The sequence below is a fragment of the Manis pentadactyla genome, chromosome 1 (assembly GCF_030020395.1).
Source record: "Manis pentadactyla isolate mManPen7 chromosome 1, mManPen7.hap1, whole genome shotgun sequence".
Classification (NCBI taxonomy): domain Eukaryota; kingdom Metazoa; phylum Chordata; class Mammalia; order Pholidota; family Manidae; genus Manis; species Manis pentadactyla.
In genome coordinates, this window is record NC_080019.1 from 214,893,671 (window position 1) to 214,911,445 (window position 17,775).

At 35.9% G+C, this 17,775-nt stretch overlaps 1 protein-coding gene across 18 annotated transcripts in view; it reads right to left on the bottom strand.

Moving 5' to 3' along the window:
* CHL1 (cell adhesion molecule L1 like) overlaps positions 1-17,775 on the bottom strand; it is a 301,991-nt gene that overhangs the window by 12,072 nt on the left and 272,144 nt on the right. For 16 of the 18 annotated variants that reach the window (XM_057507238.1, XM_036877825.2, XM_057507234.1 and 13 more), the window contains 11 exons: positions 17,639-17,740; positions 17,249-17,446; positions 16,064-16,134; positions 11,732-11,954; positions 10,413-10,528; positions 10,073-10,277; positions 9,744-9,866; positions 7,057-7,236; positions 3,917-4,078; positions 3,174-3,305; positions 1,455-1,527 (listed from right to left, as the gene is read on the bottom strand). In XM_057507238.1, coding sequence (XP_057363221.1) covers positions 1,455-1,527; positions 3,174-3,305; positions 3,917-4,078; positions 7,057-7,236; positions 9,744-9,866; positions 10,073-10,277; positions 10,413-10,528; positions 11,732-11,954; positions 16,064-16,134; positions 17,249-17,446; positions 17,639-17,740 — 1,585 coding nt within the window. The remainder of the gene's footprint in view (positions 1-1,454; positions 1,528-3,173; positions 3,306-3,916; positions 4,079-7,056; positions 7,237-9,743; positions 9,867-10,072; positions 10,278-10,412; positions 10,529-11,731; positions 11,955-16,063; positions 16,135-17,248; positions 17,447-17,638; positions 17,741-17,775) is intronic. The other 2 variants (XM_057507275.1, XM_057507272.1) reach the window with 1 other exon arrangement.

Sequence of the window (17,775 nt, forward strand, 5' to 3'; positions counted from 1 at the left end):
CTTTTTTTTTTTCTTCCCTGCATTTAAGAATCTTTGTGTTTGATCTTGGACATTTTAATTAGTATATGTCTTGGTGTGGACCTTCTTAGGTTCACCCTCTTTAGCTTCTTCTGTGCTTCCCAGACCTGGATGTCTGTTTCCTTTCCCCATTTAGAAATGTTTTCAACTATTATTTCTTCAAACAAGCTTTCCACCCCTTTCACTTACTCTTCTTCTCAGACTCTGGTAATGTGAATGTTAGATTTCCCAGAGATCCCTCATTTCTTTTTCTTTTCTTTTTTCTGCTGTTCAACTTGACAGCTTTCCATTACCCTATCTCCCAGATGGCCGATCTGTTCTTCTGTGTCTTCTAATCTGTTATTGATTCCCTCTAGTGTATTTTTTATTTTATTTATAGCATCCTTCTCTCTGATGGGTTCTTTTTTATATTTGCTATTGATTTTCTCACTGAGTTCATCCATTCCTAAGTCTGGTGGGCATTTTTATAACTGTTACCCTAAACTCTTTAATGGGAAGCTTGCATTTGGTTCTTTTTCTCAAGTTTTGTCATGTTCTTTTGCTCTGAACATCTTCCTATGTCTTCTCATTGTGTGTGACTTTCTCTGGTTGTTTCTGTAAGTTAGGGGAAAGGGCTACTTCTCCCCATCTTGAACATGTGGACTTGGTAGGAATGTCTCCTAGATAGATGGCATGTATTGGTTGTTTTGGGCTGAGGTGTCCTGGTGCTTTGGTCCCAGGGCATGGGCTAGAGGTTTCCCAAGTGGGCACCAGATGGGGCCACACAAACAGGCATCCACGGATGAAAGGGTATAGGTGGGGTGAGTCCATGTGACCATTGTACTAGTGTCTCATTGGTAGGGCTGCTGTCTCTCTGACAGGCATGTTCAGGTGTGGGCAAGGGCCAGGAGTAGTCTCTGTCTTGTCTGGAGCTGGTGTGTGCACAGTGATCCTATTCCTACATGCACTGTTGATGTTGGAGAACATAAATGTTGTTGCTCACCCTGCACCTATCTGCATTAACAGTGTGCAAGGGGAGGGTAAACTGTGGGAGTTATCAGAACCTCTGGCCCTAGAGAGAGTTCCTACACTTGGCATGCTCTTTGGTGGGTGTTTAGTTTTGAAAATTGGCCTCCTTCACTAATAATGTAGCTGAACCCTTAAACCTTGGTGTTTTTCTTGTGCTATAGGGCAGGTGAATCTGGGCTGCATTTGGGTGGGGCTCCCTCTATTACTGGGTCTCTGTGTCTCCTGCCATTTTTTATGTGGTCTTTTTATTCCTCATTGTTCAAACAGTGTTTGCTAAGGCCTCAGCTCTTCCTCAGAATGATTTTTTTCTGTGTGTAGGTGTAAATTCAGTGTGTGAGTGGGAGGAAAGGTGTTCAGGCTCTTTCAGTGTGCTATCTTGGACCCACCTCTGTGTTTTGATCCATTTTAAAATGGAATGTTACGTTTACCTGTATTCACCAAAGGTTTCATCTTTTACGGACTGAACTTCTGGATCTGGATGCAGATCTTCCTTTTCTTTCACTAAAAAAATAGAGAGGAAAGTAATTACTGAAGACATAGTAGCAGTGCCGTTGAATGTGGATAATCAGAACAGCATTGCTCAAAGTTTTTTGATACTAGTGAGTCAAGTTTTTTTGTGGTTTTATCTGCAGCCCATTGGTTACCTGTTTGCTTAACAGAATGTTGAGGATCTTTGACTATTGAGCACCCAATGGGCAGTGAGTCTTACTGAAAGAGTCAAACTTAGTTTTGGTCTCTTAAGAGCTAGTCACTAAACATATATTTTACTATTCTAAGCTTTCTGAAGATGTCACAGGTTCATATCAGATCTTTGTCATTAAATGAAATAGAGTAAAAGAGTCAATCATTTGGTTATTCTGTTTTCTCTGTTGGTCAAAATTGCCTCAGCAATCAGAATATTCAGATCTATAGTAACATTTTAAATTAATTAATTCTAAATAGTGGAATGCAGGACAAGGAAGCTCTTGTGTCAGTTTACTAGGACAACTCAAACCAAAACCATCTTTCTGACACCTTTAACAACTACTTGCATAGACCTAGGATATTTTCTGAGTTGTCCTACAATGTGAAATGCTTTTTCTCTTTTCCTTTTAAGGTGTCATTTAATGAAGCTTCTTTGGAATTTGGATAGGGCCACACTTCACAAATAACTATTTGTTGTGCATACGAAAAGGGAATGCTATATAGCTCTTCAAAGTTTCCAACTCATTACCTAAAACATTCATTAGTCATTGAAAGTTCAATGCAGAATAATTCAGTGTTCACTGGAAAAATAAGATGCATAGTTACATAAATTTTCCATGTAATTTTACAAAAAATTAGAAATTATGCTCATTTTTGATTGCTCAAAATACATAATAGGCTCCCAACAAATAGTGCTGGATGAATAATAGGCCAATAGAGAACTTCTCACTAATCAAACTAATAGTGGGATCTAAATCTTTTCCCATACATAAAAGCATCATGAACACTAAGGGGAAAAAACCCAAACACAGCACAGTATGTATATCTGAAAAAGATAAATTGAGAAGTTGAATAAAATTAAAGCCAACCATTATATTAACGAGGATGGCTTTTATTTATATTTCATGTAGCATTAATTCTGGAGGCACTATGGCCAATATAGGTCATGGTGATAAAAAAAAAAAATGCATTCCCAGCCATGAGTAAGTCTAACAGAGTCGACCAGTGGAGCCGGCAGTATTAGAATGCACTAGTGCAGAAAATCTCTGGGTTATGAATGCATTGAAAGGCTATAAATGGGTCCTTTCTTAAGACATTCAAATACGTATGTGACTTACTAATATGTCTTCTCAATGTCTCTGATATGAGCTAGAAAATAGGCTCTAATGAGGCTTATAATACTTTCAAGGTTCTATTATAAGTACTTGAAAGTAGAATACAAGTCGCCACTGGAGGTTATATTCTAGACTTATTAGAATATTAGAATATAGAATATTAGAATATCTAATATATAGAATATTAGAATATAAAGAAAATAGGAGTATTTTCTTCCTCTAAGGAGTACATTGTATATGTAATGTATGGATATAAATTTGACTTAAAATGTGTAACTAAAAAAAAAAAGTGAAGAATGACTCCTAGAAAATACTATTTAATGAGTCATATTAACAAAATAGCTTTACCTGAGTACTTTCCACCTTTGTTTCTTTTCACAAAGCAAATAGTTAACAATATTAGTGTGAGAAGAGCGATTGCACACATCAGTCCAATAAACCAGCCTTGCGTGGAGATGTCGTCGTATAAACCAGTGTATTCTGTTGTACAAAGAGAAATCATATATTGAACACTAGAAACAGTCTCTGGGATTATGTCCCGTTCAGGAAGGTTATTTTAAAATATACAAAATAGCATCAATTTTATTTTTTCTTTGACTTGCCCTAGAGGGAATGTGATTTGAAGGACATTTCCCTGGGACAATACTGGCAAATCATGCATTCTTTACTTGGAAAGGGCCCGCTCAAGCAGCATCTGAGTCCCAGGGTGAAAGCCAGAGAGGGCCAGTGGCGGCAGATGGAGTCAGAGCAGCGGTAGCAGGCCGGAGCGCGAGCTGCCTGGGTTATGTGCAGCAGATTGCAATGGAGTTTGCGGCTTTCAGTTTGTTTTTCTTTTTTAGTTTATGGTATTAATGTGTTAATCAGCAGGAGATACTTTTTAGGCAGCTACTCTGGTAAAAACAATAAGAAGTTGGACGGTTGTGGAACATTTTTCATTTGATAATTTGAAAATGCTATGCCAAACATCCTTTTTTTAAAAATAGCTAATGTACTCCATGTTTTCTATCTTTAATGTAGGAAGTATGTTACATTAAATCTACAAACACAGATCTGTTGTCTAAGACTGCACCAAGAATAATCTCATTTCTCACCTCTCCCTCTTGTCTCAATTACATCTTCAAAAATGCTATTGTTATCAACCCAATTCTTAGTCAATAGGCGAACTATGTGTTCAGCTCCCGGCTCAAATACCTCTACTGGGTGAGTCTTTTGAGTAAGATTTACTCCTTCTGGTATCTTCCCGATACTCTCACCTAAGAAATGTACACAGTTAAATCATGTGAATTGTAATCACTGAAAAGCAGGATATGAAAGGTAAAAAAAAAAAAAAAAACATTGTTAGATGAATAGGAGAGTCATTTGTAGCATCTGTTTTTCTCTCAGGTAGTTTTTGAACTCTCAGGAGATCAAGAAAATCAGCACTTCAAAATTGTCTTTCTCTATATACTATAACTGAGTAAATGAAATGAAAATTCATGTCCTTTTAATATGAGGTGCTTGCTGATGAAATGGTACTATAAATCTGCCTCATCATGTGAGTGGTTCAAAACCAAATACAGGTGTCAAAAAGTTATACAATGTAATTTTTTTTTTACAAGGTGGGCTTTCACAGTCCTAGCAGGACACTGAATATGGCCATTGTGGCTTATAGTTGAAAGCATATGGCATTATAATCTTAACTGTATATTACTTCTTTTGGGCCTTGGTCTTCTTCATAAATATTGATGGAATGGTGTCATAATATGATCATGTATTAAATATTGGAAACTTACAGAAATGTAACATACATAAAGTGCAGGTTTGTAGGTGCATTTAAGTGAAAAGCACTAAGAATTTGGAAGTGTGAGAAATCAGTATTCAAAAAAGAAACAACTGTCAACATATATTAATTGTAGAATCTCATAGTAATTAATATGTACATTTAATTTCTGATGTTCCAACAAACTAAGATATATTTGCATTTAATCCAAAGTTTTGCTAAGAACCAACTCAATATAATAAATGTAAATATTCTGAAAATAAAATACATTCCATGTGGACAATATTAGGAGTTATGAAACTATTTTGAATGCGTATATGTCCCACATTAAAATTTAATTATAACTTTTCACCATAGAATAGAAGTTGATTATATAGTTACTGATAACAAAAGGGCTTTATTAAAAAATGGCACCATGGGGAGAAGTAAGGCCAGTTATATTAGTTGAGCAAAGCCTTTAAGATTGAGTACCATTGAAACAGAATGCAATTAATTTGGGCTTTGAAAAACAGAAATATTAGTATAACATTAAGTAGTGCAAGCTTCTGAAAGACAGAGTAAAGCAAGTGTTTCGGTCAAGCCAATGGTACAAAAAAAGAATATTTCTGATTAACTTCATCTTTTTCCCCATCTTAGATGGTCGGATATGAGGCACCTCAAAATTGGAGTGACAACCAGAAAATATCCAGGAAAAAAAAGTCTTATGTATCAAATCCCATTTGCTGAATATGTGACAGTTGACCTTAAAATTTGCTATCTAGGTAGAGCAAGGAGAGAAAGATACACAAAGATAGATTCAAGCTCGCACAGAAGTTATCATTTTTAGAGTGTTAAGTGATATCAGGATGTATCTCCTCAGTGGAAATGTAAAATGTATCTATTCTTTTTTCCAATATCATGCCGAAATCCAGTGGCAAAAGAGATTGTAGTTTCTTTCCTGTAAATATGGCAAGATACGCCTATAGAAGAGAAATCAGTGTCAGCTGGGGGAGGGGGGCATAGCTGAAAATGCAGAACCCTGAAAAAGAGCACAAACATACTAGTAAGGAACATTCCAAATTACTGAGACATAAGACAGTGAAGAAATATGTTGCAAGACTCTCAAACACATTAGTTTTATCTTTAATTCACAGAAAAGATGTAGCATCATATATAAGATCACATAAACAGCATTTCCATCTTATAAAAAGAGATGATCAAATTTTCTAAACATTTCCATATTATTCTAGAATGTGTAACGACTTAAGGGAATTTTGTGAATATCTTTTCTTACATGCTGCAAATTGGCAAGTGTGGCATTAGTGTTTCTCGTGCACATTAGGCTCTTGGTTCTGACAAAATAGCAACCGTTTCATGTCTTCTGCTTTTAACAAATACACAATATACATATTTAGATTACTACTCTTCGGACTTTTTTGTATTGAATACTTGATGCCAGTTTGAACTCTTGAGAAATGAGATCCTTTTAGTTAGTAGTAAGTGTTCAATTAACTTTAAATATAACTTCCATGAGTAGGTAAATGACTTCTTCATTTTACTTGCTGACTAATTCATCTTTGGAAATAATTTGTGGCTTCTTTGGGAGAAACTACTTAAATATGTATTTTTTATAAATGACAGTTTGATTTTCCTCATTGCAATCTTCTCTTTTCTCAAATCTAAAATTTGGAAAAGTATCTAGAATAATGACTGATATGTAGTACATGATAAATAACTGAGTCTTTGTATCTCCCTTCCTGCCATTTCCTGTTTCCTCCTTCTCTTCCTCATATATCCCTGGAGGTCTGATCAACTGGAGCCCTAAACAAGGCCCCCTTACTTACTCATGTGCACATCAGTTCTTCTCATTCACCGTCCTTTCTTACTCTTTCTTAATTTGTTTCCTGTTAAGCTTAGCAAAAACTCCAAAATCATAATTTCAGAAATAATGTGGGAAGGGAAAGAGTGGTTGAATTAGACAAATTGTACAAATAAGACCATATAGATTTTTGGGCCATTTTCAAGCTAGTCATTTGTTGTCATCAATGAGCAGATAGTAAAATCAATATATAAATTTATCTATACATACAAATCAAGACATGGAAGTGACATGTATTGGATCAGTGTTACAAAATGCCTACCAGGGCAAAAGGCAAATAGTTTTTTGTATGGAAACATTTCCAAAAGAAAAATATCCCTCAACTAACCTTATGAATAATTTCATGACCTTATGTCCCCCTATTTTAATTAAGTAAAATTATAGTCCCTGACCTTATATACACTAAGGCTATAGTCTGACTGCTATTGTGTAGAAATCCACAGTTTGAATCAATGTGAACTTAAGAACAGGATAAAAACATTTTGCATCTGTGTCAGTGGAAAGAAAAGGCCATGCAGACTGAGATCACAACCATTTCTAATTCACAGTGACCACACCGTACATTCCTTTCAGAGCAGTTAGAGAAACGGCATGCAGAAGCTTCCTGTACTTACTCCCATCTCCTAATGTGGCACTTTCCTCAGTGATTGGTTTTCCACAGCCCTTTGAAGTGCAAGCCCGCAAGTAGAATTTGTACTTGGTAGTTGCATTGAGGTTTGAGAGACGCCAGCTGGGCTTTGATGGAGTTGTAATGTTGATATCATTTAGTTCTCCAATTTCATAGGTGTCATTTACTAAAGAGATAAACATGAACAACACCACTTCACATTTCATAGTCTTAACAATTCAAATTCCCTTATTCCTTATTTTTGCTTTCATTTATCCTTGTGGCATGCAAGGCACTTTCTTAATGATTCATAGTCATCACCTCACTCAATTCTGTGAGGTAGATAGAACCACTGTGGCTATAACATCCGTGGGAAAGTGGAGGTCTAGCAAGAATAGACACCTTGCCCAGCCCTAAAGCCAATAACTGGCACACTGTGCATTGCATCTATACCATACCCTTTTGACTACAGAAACCTATGTTCTTTATCACTGTGCTGTACGTACTACAGCCAGTAACTCCACCTTCATCATACCAATTAAAAGGTATATATCCTTGACTATTTTTAAACTCCTAAATTTTAGGGGAATATTTCTGACGATTTCTTTGTGTCTTCTATGCTACTAGTTTAATATGTGGCACCAAATAAGTACTCCTTATATGTAAAATCAAACAGATTAATAAATAACATTTAAAAATATATGCTGTATACTAAGCACTATGTAAAGTGCTAAATGAGAAAGGATGAATTAGGTAGGATCTCTTGAAGAATTCGCACCCCAGAAAGATTCGTGTAAGAACACAACGTACTCTAAAATTACTGTAAGAATAGTCCAAGAAGAATACATCCAAGACCATATAGCCATTAGTGGCAAGAGAAGGATTGGAATAAATCCTTTTGACTCTCAATCCAAGGTACCATACAGGTAAAAAAAATAAATCATTTACTCCTTCCTTTGTTTATATAGTACAACTAGATCCAAACATTGGAAAGAAGAAACTAAAATCGTAACTGTCTATAGATTCAGAATATTCCTATACAATACCAAAAATTCAATAGAAAAACTACCATAATCAGTGTAAAAATTCAGGGAACTCTAGATAGAACTCTCATATACCCTATCAGCAACTACTTAGAGAATATATAAAATAAAAATATTTCAATCACTTAATAGAGAACAAAGTATACAGTTATATCTTATTTAAAAACTCACATATCAAGCAGTAAAATAGTCACTGCAATTTTTAATATTTAAGCTTTTTCTCTCTATAATCTAACTTGTTTTAAAAGTATATACAAATCTTATACAGAAATCAACATGAAGGCTGGAATTTAATTAATGTTGAGTTTCTTTATTGTTAGGCTAAAGGTAAGGCAATGTCTTGACCAAACTAATTGACACTTAAAAAGTCTTTAAATATTTCTTCAGTGGTTTCTACATGTTTCAAAACCAGTTCATGGAAGACTGTATGTAGGCTTAAGAGCTCAGCATTTAGACTAAAAGACTGATCTGGGTTTGAATCATTGTTTAACCTATATTTTCCTGAATGGTGCTAGGTATCTGAACTCAATGTGCCTCAATTTTCTGGTTCACAAAATAGTGATAGTAAAAATAACTCATAGATTTCCTACTTTAATGAAAAAATGCAGAGAGAGTGCTTAGTACTGATTATGCTACATAGCAAACACTCAAAAATGCTAAAAAGCTACTTTTATTGAAATCATACCTCTACCTACCTCTATGTGCCCATCTGAGAACAGGCCATCAAAAACTAAAGTTAGTACCTGACCTGGAGATGAACCAACTGAAGGCAGAGAAGCCCTTCAGGACTTTCATTGAGTTGGCTTTTGTGAACAGTGTAGACTGAGTTTCTATAAGGCTAGTGTTTTTGTCATTTAGGAATTGGTGTACTTGAAGTCTAAAATTTCCCATGGTCTCTGTCCCCTAATTCCCATTTTGAGATGATGCTTCAATTTGAAAACTGTTAGAGATGGGAGATGCTGTGATTAAAAATGACCTGATTTCATCTAAACATGAGCTGTTTTTCAACCTCATGGAATGGCAGCGTGGGGGCAGAGCCTATTCTGAGTAATGGCCCAGAGACAACTCTAGTCTCTCAGGATCACCTGCCTATGCCAGGGGGCTACCAACTGGGGATTCTACAAACAAACAGAAGTATATTTAGGGTTGAGACTGACACATCTCAGAGACAGAAGATGCAGTGTATGTACTGTGGAAGTTACATGTACTTTGATTTTCTATTATATCACTTACTCTTTTCTTTGGTGTGTTTCTTAATTCTCAAGGCCCCTTACATAAGAGTATTAAACACTTTTTCTGGTACCCACTGACATACTGCTTTCCTTCTAAAACAGGAATTGGCAAACCTTTCTGAAAATAACTAGATTGTAAATATTTTAGCCTCTGTGGACCATGTAATCTCTGACAGAGCTATTCAACTTGGCCACTGTAGTGAGAAAGCAGCTACAGACAAAGGTAAATGAGTGGACATAGCTGTTCCAATAAAACTTTCTTTATAAAAACAGGCAGCAGGCTGAAATTTGTCTGCAAGCCAGTATATAGACCTCTATGCTATAAGGAAGTGCGCTAGCCTACAAATCGTGATCATCAGATTCTTAGCATAGCAAACCAAATAGTTTAACAGGAGAATCCGATTCATATTTCTACTTACTTATCTGGTACTGTAATAGATAGCCAGTTAAGTTTCCATTCAATTTCTTAGGGAGTCCCCATGATAAGGTAGCAGTGTCTTTATTAATTTTAATGACCTTGAGAAAAGTTGGCTGATCAGGTACTAGAAAACACAAGAGCAAAAACCGACATTCATAAGTAGGGAAATTTCTTTAAAAAAAATTAAACCCCATTAGATTACAGGTTTTCATAGAATTTGAGTAGTTAACTCATATGAATTACATAATTAAATACTAACAAGGAAGGAAATGTTTAATTTGGCCACTGGATAATTCCACTGTTGGTGTAATTCTACAGTTTTTTTCTTACCTCCTTCTGGTGTTTGAAATATATAAGGCTCACTTTCGGGACCAGCTCCTTTGGAATTATAGGCTAAGACTGTTAAGTGAAATTCACTAAAGGCATCTAGGGAAGGAACCATTCCATAGTTTCTTTGTCCTGAAAATCTCAGAATGTTTACTTCTTTGGGATGTGTTCTTCCATCCAACAGACTTTTTGTTTTCCACCAACTTATCTGCAATGAGAATCGGAGTCATTTAACATGTCGGCCATGGTATCAGAGTCTCTTTTGACTTCTTCTGAAATCAGTTCTTATTTGTAGGAAAGATATTAATTCAAGAATGATAAGGATAAAATCTGTGATAAAAACCTGATATCCTTTCAGATGTCCATGTACTCTGTCCTTTGGAATTGTTGACCAGGAAACTTTAACTAATGTGCTGTTGATAACATCCACTCCGTGGATCACCGGAGCTGTATCAGGATCTGTTAGGCACATAAGAATAATTAGCTTGAATAATTTCTAAATGTGATCATTATCCTTTTCAAAAGGTGGTTTTCTTTGTATTGTTTAATCTGAGGAAAGGACCTTTGTGAAATCAATTCCAAATGGAGCCAAGAGAGTTTCTCATCACAGAGCAGTTTCAGAGCCCAGCAGGTGTCTAGGAGAAGAGAACAGCCTGTACCGCAAGGAGAAATGCCACTTTCCAGAAGGATACAGTGTGGGCAGCACAACTGGAAATAGTGGGAATATTTTTATGCGCATTGTGTCTTTGGAAGCAGGTGAACTAGATAACGACAGCTACATTAACTCTGCATATGCTATGCCTCAGGCACTGTTCTAAGGGTCTTACCTGGATCAGCTCATATAATTCTTAGTAAGAACAACTCTATAAAGTGGTGTTATTATCCCTGTTCTACTACGGAGCTAAACTACAGAGGAATAAGCCAAATGAAGAGTAATAAACAAGTATCTTAGTTTACAGATATGTGTCCTATGTAGTTTCCTTTGGGTAGAAGAATTTATTAGTAGGTGAATAAGGACGTACATAGTCTCTAACATTCTCAACCTTTATTCTTGAACCAAAATATTACTTTGGATACTAGAAGAACAATGAGAATAACCCATGTAGTAATGTGGAATGCAGTATCTTTCATTTTTCCAGTCTATCCGTGGCAGCTATTATGGTATAAGGATTTAATGATATATTATCAGCACCTCAGAACTGTGTGTGTGTGTGTGTGTGTGTGTGTAATTCTGTGTATCACTCTGGATCTGGATCTTATCTGTGCTAGGAAAGCTCCAGACATATAACTGCGGCCAGGGGATGTCAGCAAGTGGCTGTCTGGAGGTCCTTGACAAGTAAGGGCAAGTGTAATTGAAAACTTCATGACAGTTACACTGCTTAATTGATTGTAGTGAAGATTCCAGGTCTTTGATTTTCAATATAGAAATACCTTTATTGGGAAACTGAATGAAGTTAAAACTTTCTTCCTTACTACTCTATACTAATCAACTGTCCTGCAGTCAACCCCAAAGTAGGAACTACTTGATGTATTTCTTATCTCCCACAGCTAGTACACCCTTTTTGCATACAGAAGTTACTCAAAAATGTTCATGGACAGAAGCACAATATACTTAAGCAAGACTGCCCTTGACAGGCTTAGGAGTCTGGGAGCATTACTTACAGTCTTCTCCAGAATAGAGAATCACTGACTGAGGCTCAGGGCCAGAGCCCAGGTGATTGATGGCTTGGACTTGGACATCGTAGGGAGCATAGACAGTAGGCGTCATCACCCGCAAGGTGTGGTTTGAGACTGTTTCTTCTTCCCACTCCACTGGGGCTCCCTGTGGCTTCCAGGTCACTCTGTACTCCAGTCCTGGTCCATTCTGCTCCATGGACTTCAAAGGCTACAACAGAAGGCAAAATTCCGTGTGATCACAGACACGTTAGACAGTGGCAAGCCACCCCAAGTGGCATCAAGAATGCTGCAATGGAACGACTGTTTCTTAGGAGATCTTAAACCCCGCTCTGGTCTGGAAACAGGTTGTTCATCTGTCAGTTTAAGTCTGAAAGGTAATCCCTCATCTCCCAAGTAGTATAAAGCCTACAGTTTAGGTGCCTGGATTTTACCCTTGTGGTTAGGCCTAACTGTTCATATATCCATTCTCTATATTCTTTTTCACTCCCAAAGAACTGGCAGAAATGAATAGGACATGGCCATGAATTTCATGGCTGTGAATGGGATTTTCCCATGACTTTCCCCCTTACTGTATCAATCCTTCTCTGTCTTCCTTCCCAGATGAGAGAGATTGAGTTAATTTGTATTTTTGTATAACATACATGTTTATACATTAGAATCCAGAAGATATAGCTCCTCACTACAACAATTTCCCAGCTCCTTGACCATTCTGTTCCTATTTCTTTAGGTACCCCCCACCCCCCAACTTTATTTGCTATGTAGAAATATTTAGTGGCGATATAGGAATGGTTATTTCTACTCCAATTTTTAATTGAGTAACAATTTAATTTAAAAAATTAATTTCACAGAAATGGGAATGTACATTTAAATGAATTATTACATAGAATACATAAAAAAATGTGATTTTAGTCCTAGATTGTAAAGCTCCACTTAAGAGATACAGAACTTTTGTTCCATGTATATAAGTGATTCAATAACGTCATATAGTGTTCCTACAGAATCTGCAATGATTCTTCACCAGTCTAATTTATTAAAATACTTATTAGAAGGATTGGTTAGAATTAAGTTGAAAGCATGGTTCTATATCAACAAAATAATTTCAAGTGCATGCTTATTCCAAGGGGAGTAGTTCAATTAGCTAGAAGGAAAAAGAATCAAAACAAAACAAAAACTTTGTGAGATTTTCGCAGTCATTGTTTAAACTTTGATTCCAAAGCTTCACCCCCAGGACAATGTTTTACTATCATATAGATATGCATTCACCTGGGGCTTTAGCATTGCGAGTCAGGCCACAAGCTTTTAGCTCCATACTGCAATCAGCAATTGCAGTTTCCTTCAGCCTACAGACAATAAATGTGTACAAGTAATATTATTCAATTTACACATTTGCCCTGAGGAAAATACATTCCCTGGAAAATTTTTAAATAAACTGCACCACCGTAGGTAACTCTTCTGAGAAAGATCTTTCCTAAGACTACCAGCCTTCTCTCCTCACAAAGGGATCTCTAGAAAAGAGACTGTTAACTTGGGGCCTGGGGACCTGTTGATGGAGTCTGTGTATGCTTTTCCAAGGATCTGAGAAGCCATGAAATTGTGAGGAACACTTTCTGCGTATAATTTTCTAGAGAAAGTACAAGTAATATACCACTGCTGTATTCTCAAAAACTTTGCTATGAAACAACTTGGCTGGGATCCTATAACCGGGGAATTGAAGAAATTCCTAATTCCCAAACATGAGTGGATTTGGGTTTCTGTTTAGTTGTGCGTTAATTGTGGTGTCTTTGAGGTTAGAAATTTTCTATGTTAATGACATTAAAATTTACATAAATGCGCTCTGCATAAGAACAAAGGGAACTGGCAAGCAAAAGTCATTTTAATTATTGAACCAGGCTACAGTGGGCTCTTTTTTGATACTATTTTTTTAACACAACATATGGGTGAGTCATTACCTACCTAATATATGAAAAGTGAGTTTTAGTAGATAATGCTAAAAAGACTAGTTCTATCATCAATATATTACTATTCTAAAAAATTGTGTTCATAATCTTCAGTGTGACAAGTTTATAAAGATACTTCATATACAATAGGATATGTGAACAGAAATTCATTTTTGACTGTAATACAAGGTTCATCCATTCAATTAGTAAATGCATATTTATTAATAACTAACATATAAGGCTCTTGATCTCATTTTCATCCACAGGATTTTTCATTAAATGACATTCGTTTATATTGCTAGTATATTTGTTTATTGTCTGTCCCTCCAAATAGATGATACATTCCAGGAGGGCAGAGACTATCATTTTTTACTGCCTATAAAAGCCAAAGACATCATAATACATAAATTTTAATGCTTAAAAAAACAGAACAAAAACCAGGGACATCTATTCTGTTCTTACTGTTCATCTACATTGTCAATCCTTTTTGAAATACCTTTTTTTGTGTGTGTCTATGTGTGTGTTTTTAAGTAAATTGCTTCTATCTTGTGTAGATAGGAATTTTTTTGTAAGTTAGTCTCTAAAGAGGTTCTGGTAATTCACCCACAGTGTCTGCTTATCAACTTGAGAAATATCTGGCACCTAACTCCCTTTTGCAAGATAATCCATGCCAACAATAACCAATGAGTAAAAGTTCTTAAACTGTACTGGTTGTGTCTATAATTATTACATCTCTGACATTTAAGAAAATGAAGCTCAATGGTACATATTATGAAAGCAACTGTCAATGTTGCAATGAACTACTTTCCTCTAGTCAGTTAAATTACTAAATTCCATGGCATTTACTCTTCAAAGACAAATTATAAACACTGTCTTAGTGTAATACATTCTTGCAAGAAGAGAGCATTAATGATCAGTTGTGTGTGTGTGTGTGTGTGTGTGTTTGTGGGGGAAAAAAGAGTGCATTGTAAGACAAGCGGTATGAAAGACTGAGGACTGCTACCCTTTTTTCATTACTGACTTAGCACATGACATCTGGTACATTCATTAAGCTGAGAGTCCCAGATTCTCCATCTGAAATGTAAGGCCGATGCCATCAAGCTATTGTAGCCCTCCTGGAGGGGTGGTGATAATTAATGAGCTACTGTTAGTGGAACATGGTGTTCTTCTCTGAGGAACTGACCTGATAATTATACTATTATTATCATCCTACCCATTATACCATCCTATGTTATGGAAATTTCTTTGGAATTTAAAAGAGAATAAGATATATACTCTAAAAGAGCAAGATACAAAGCATAATTTTAGATTAATTATCAAGACAATATGATAGTAATTATTTATAGACACAAGGTCAAGGAAAGAATAATGATCTTATATGTTTTCTATGTATTGCCATTATTTTTCCAAATTTTATATTTGCAAAGCTTAAAATTCCTTTAATGGGAATAGTTAGTGTTGATACAACAATACTGATGGAATACTTTGCAGGTATGGGCTGTGTGATTAAAAGCAAGCCAAACTTTATACATTCTAAAAGAAAATCTTCCAAAAATCATACCTGGAATGAGATATTGAAATAAATTGGTATATTCCAGCATACATTAAAAAATGTTCTATATTTTTATAAAATTCAATGCTTGGAAGACTGTTATTAATCAGAATGGTTGACTGGTAATATACTTCCAAGTAGGTTAAAATGAAATATGTTCAGATAGAAGGGGAAAAAAAAAGTTCACTGTTACTGAAGAAATTTAGAAACAACACTCTGAAATCATTTGAGTCGATATAAAATTATATGCCAAATTCAAAGAGGAAGGGTTATTTAGTAACTTTTAACAGAGATGAATATAAAGGGGAAAAAGTGGGGTTTAAAATTCAAAGACCCCCTCGGTTTGTTGACTTCTAGTTTTGTAGTGATGGGAGAGAGTCAGTCATCCTGGACTTCAGTCCCTTTATTTGGAACAAGGCGTCATGACATCCTCTTGGTAAGATTGTTCTCAGAGTTCAAATGAGTTTACAAAATACCTAATAGGGCATAACAAGTGGTGGCTATTACTTGGGAGTTGTCCTGTTGAAATGCATTATATTTATAAGAAGATATACTGGAATTTAGTGAAATATTCTCAGTGTTTTTTGAATGGGAAAGGTTCTAGAATATTAGGAATATGAAACTCTTAAATCAACCTGTATAACCTTCCTCAAGTTATTTACCACTGCTAAATTCTTATTTCACAATATTCTAACCAGAATGATCTTAAATCTTCTATTTTTGTGCTGAAAAATATTTTTATAATCATTATGCTTAACATTATGCTTAGCATTAATGATTTCTTTCTTTCTGAAAGAAAGTAATTATAACACATTAAAGAATACATACCTCCCATTTTATAATCATTTCTTTGGGTTGAGAGGCTTGAACCCTTATGTTTTGTGGATTCTTGTCTGGAGCTGAAAAATTACAAGCATTAAAATTACTTTTCCTATTATCATATCATCCCTTCTCTCTTAAAAAAGTTTTAAAAATAATTTTGTTTTATTTCTATCTGGCCCAGTTAATACCAAGATTTAAAGCAGTTTTTTCCTCCAGTTTTTTGAAATATTGCTGACATACAACATTAAGTTATAAGTGTACAATGTAATGATTTCATATATGTATATCAAATATAATTACCAAAATAAGGTTAGTTAATACATCCATTACTTCACATAAGGCAGCTTTTAAATACATAGTTTATTTAAAGAGTAAAATTGTGTACTTGGAGAGATATAATTAGTGGAGAATAGATGGTTTATTTTATGTATCTTCATTCTAAGCCTTTTAAAAATCCTACACCTACTTTTTCTATTAGAGTTATCATTGGAAATGTACACTGTGAATAAATTAATATCAACAGCCAAGTTTTAGGGACAAGAGATAGGAAAGAGCGGGTAATGTACCCATAAAATATACTGAGATCCATTTTATAAAAAAAGGGCTAAATATGAAGTTTGATGCCAAGGTCAGCTTATACTAAGATCACACCAGTATCTCATGCAGTTACCACCTTTCCTTGCCTCTTCTCACTCCCAGAGGGACGCCTGCCCTAGCGTATTTGATCTGGGTTGGGGGGAATAATACCATGCTATGGCCAATGCCAGTTCAGTAACACAAAGTTTTTAGTGCTACCATTCTTGAGAGTAAAAAAATAAAGACTACTTACTCTGGGAATTTAGATATTTTAGAAAAAGTCACTAAATTCATAACATTAATGTCATTAGATACGATGAAAACTTAACAAGGTGTGCCTATAATGAGTCAAAAGTTTTATTTCAGGAAGTTGAAAGAAAGAGAAAAATAAACGGAGGAAGTTGACTTTTTCTCTATTTCGGAGTTCAGTTTAGAACCTTGATATCTGGTTTTAACATAGTTATCAAAAATTAGTGTAATTCCCTGCTCTCTACCGAACATTTACATACTACTCATGAGACAGATGTACTCTGAACATTTTTGTTCTTTAGATGTTCGAAGATGGAGCAGAACTAAACCATGCTGTTGGCGGTCTGAGGGGTGCAGCCTGCCTACCTGCCGGCGGCGTTTCGTGGCGGTCCGACGGCCGGCTGGGGCGGCTTCTCCCTACCTCGTTCACAGCGAGGACCCTGAACTGGTACCGCACGTACGGGGCCAGAGACAGCATGGCTGTCGTCTCCTTTCCTTGGACTCTGGTCAGTTCCTCCCACCGTCCGGGTTCTTCTTTGTTTCCTTCAAATTCTACGATATACTCTGGCCATAGGAAAACATGAGGATGGATTAAGTATGTTTAAGTTATACCAAGATTTATGCACGACATTAAAATTTCTAAAGAATGTTTTAAAGAAGGATAATCTACCAACTGTGGTTTAAAAAAGAAAAGAAAAGGCTTTGATAGTAATTCTGACTGTGAGTATAAGTGACATCATCCCAAGCCTTCCCTACCGCTGACATTGCTGTTGTGGTCATCTCCAGCCTCCCACGTCAGCCGGACGCTCCTGTTCTGCCTGTCGGACAAGTGAAGGTTCTCCGGTGGATCTGGAACATCTAATTAGATAAAACAAAGGTAAGGAGAACGCGGA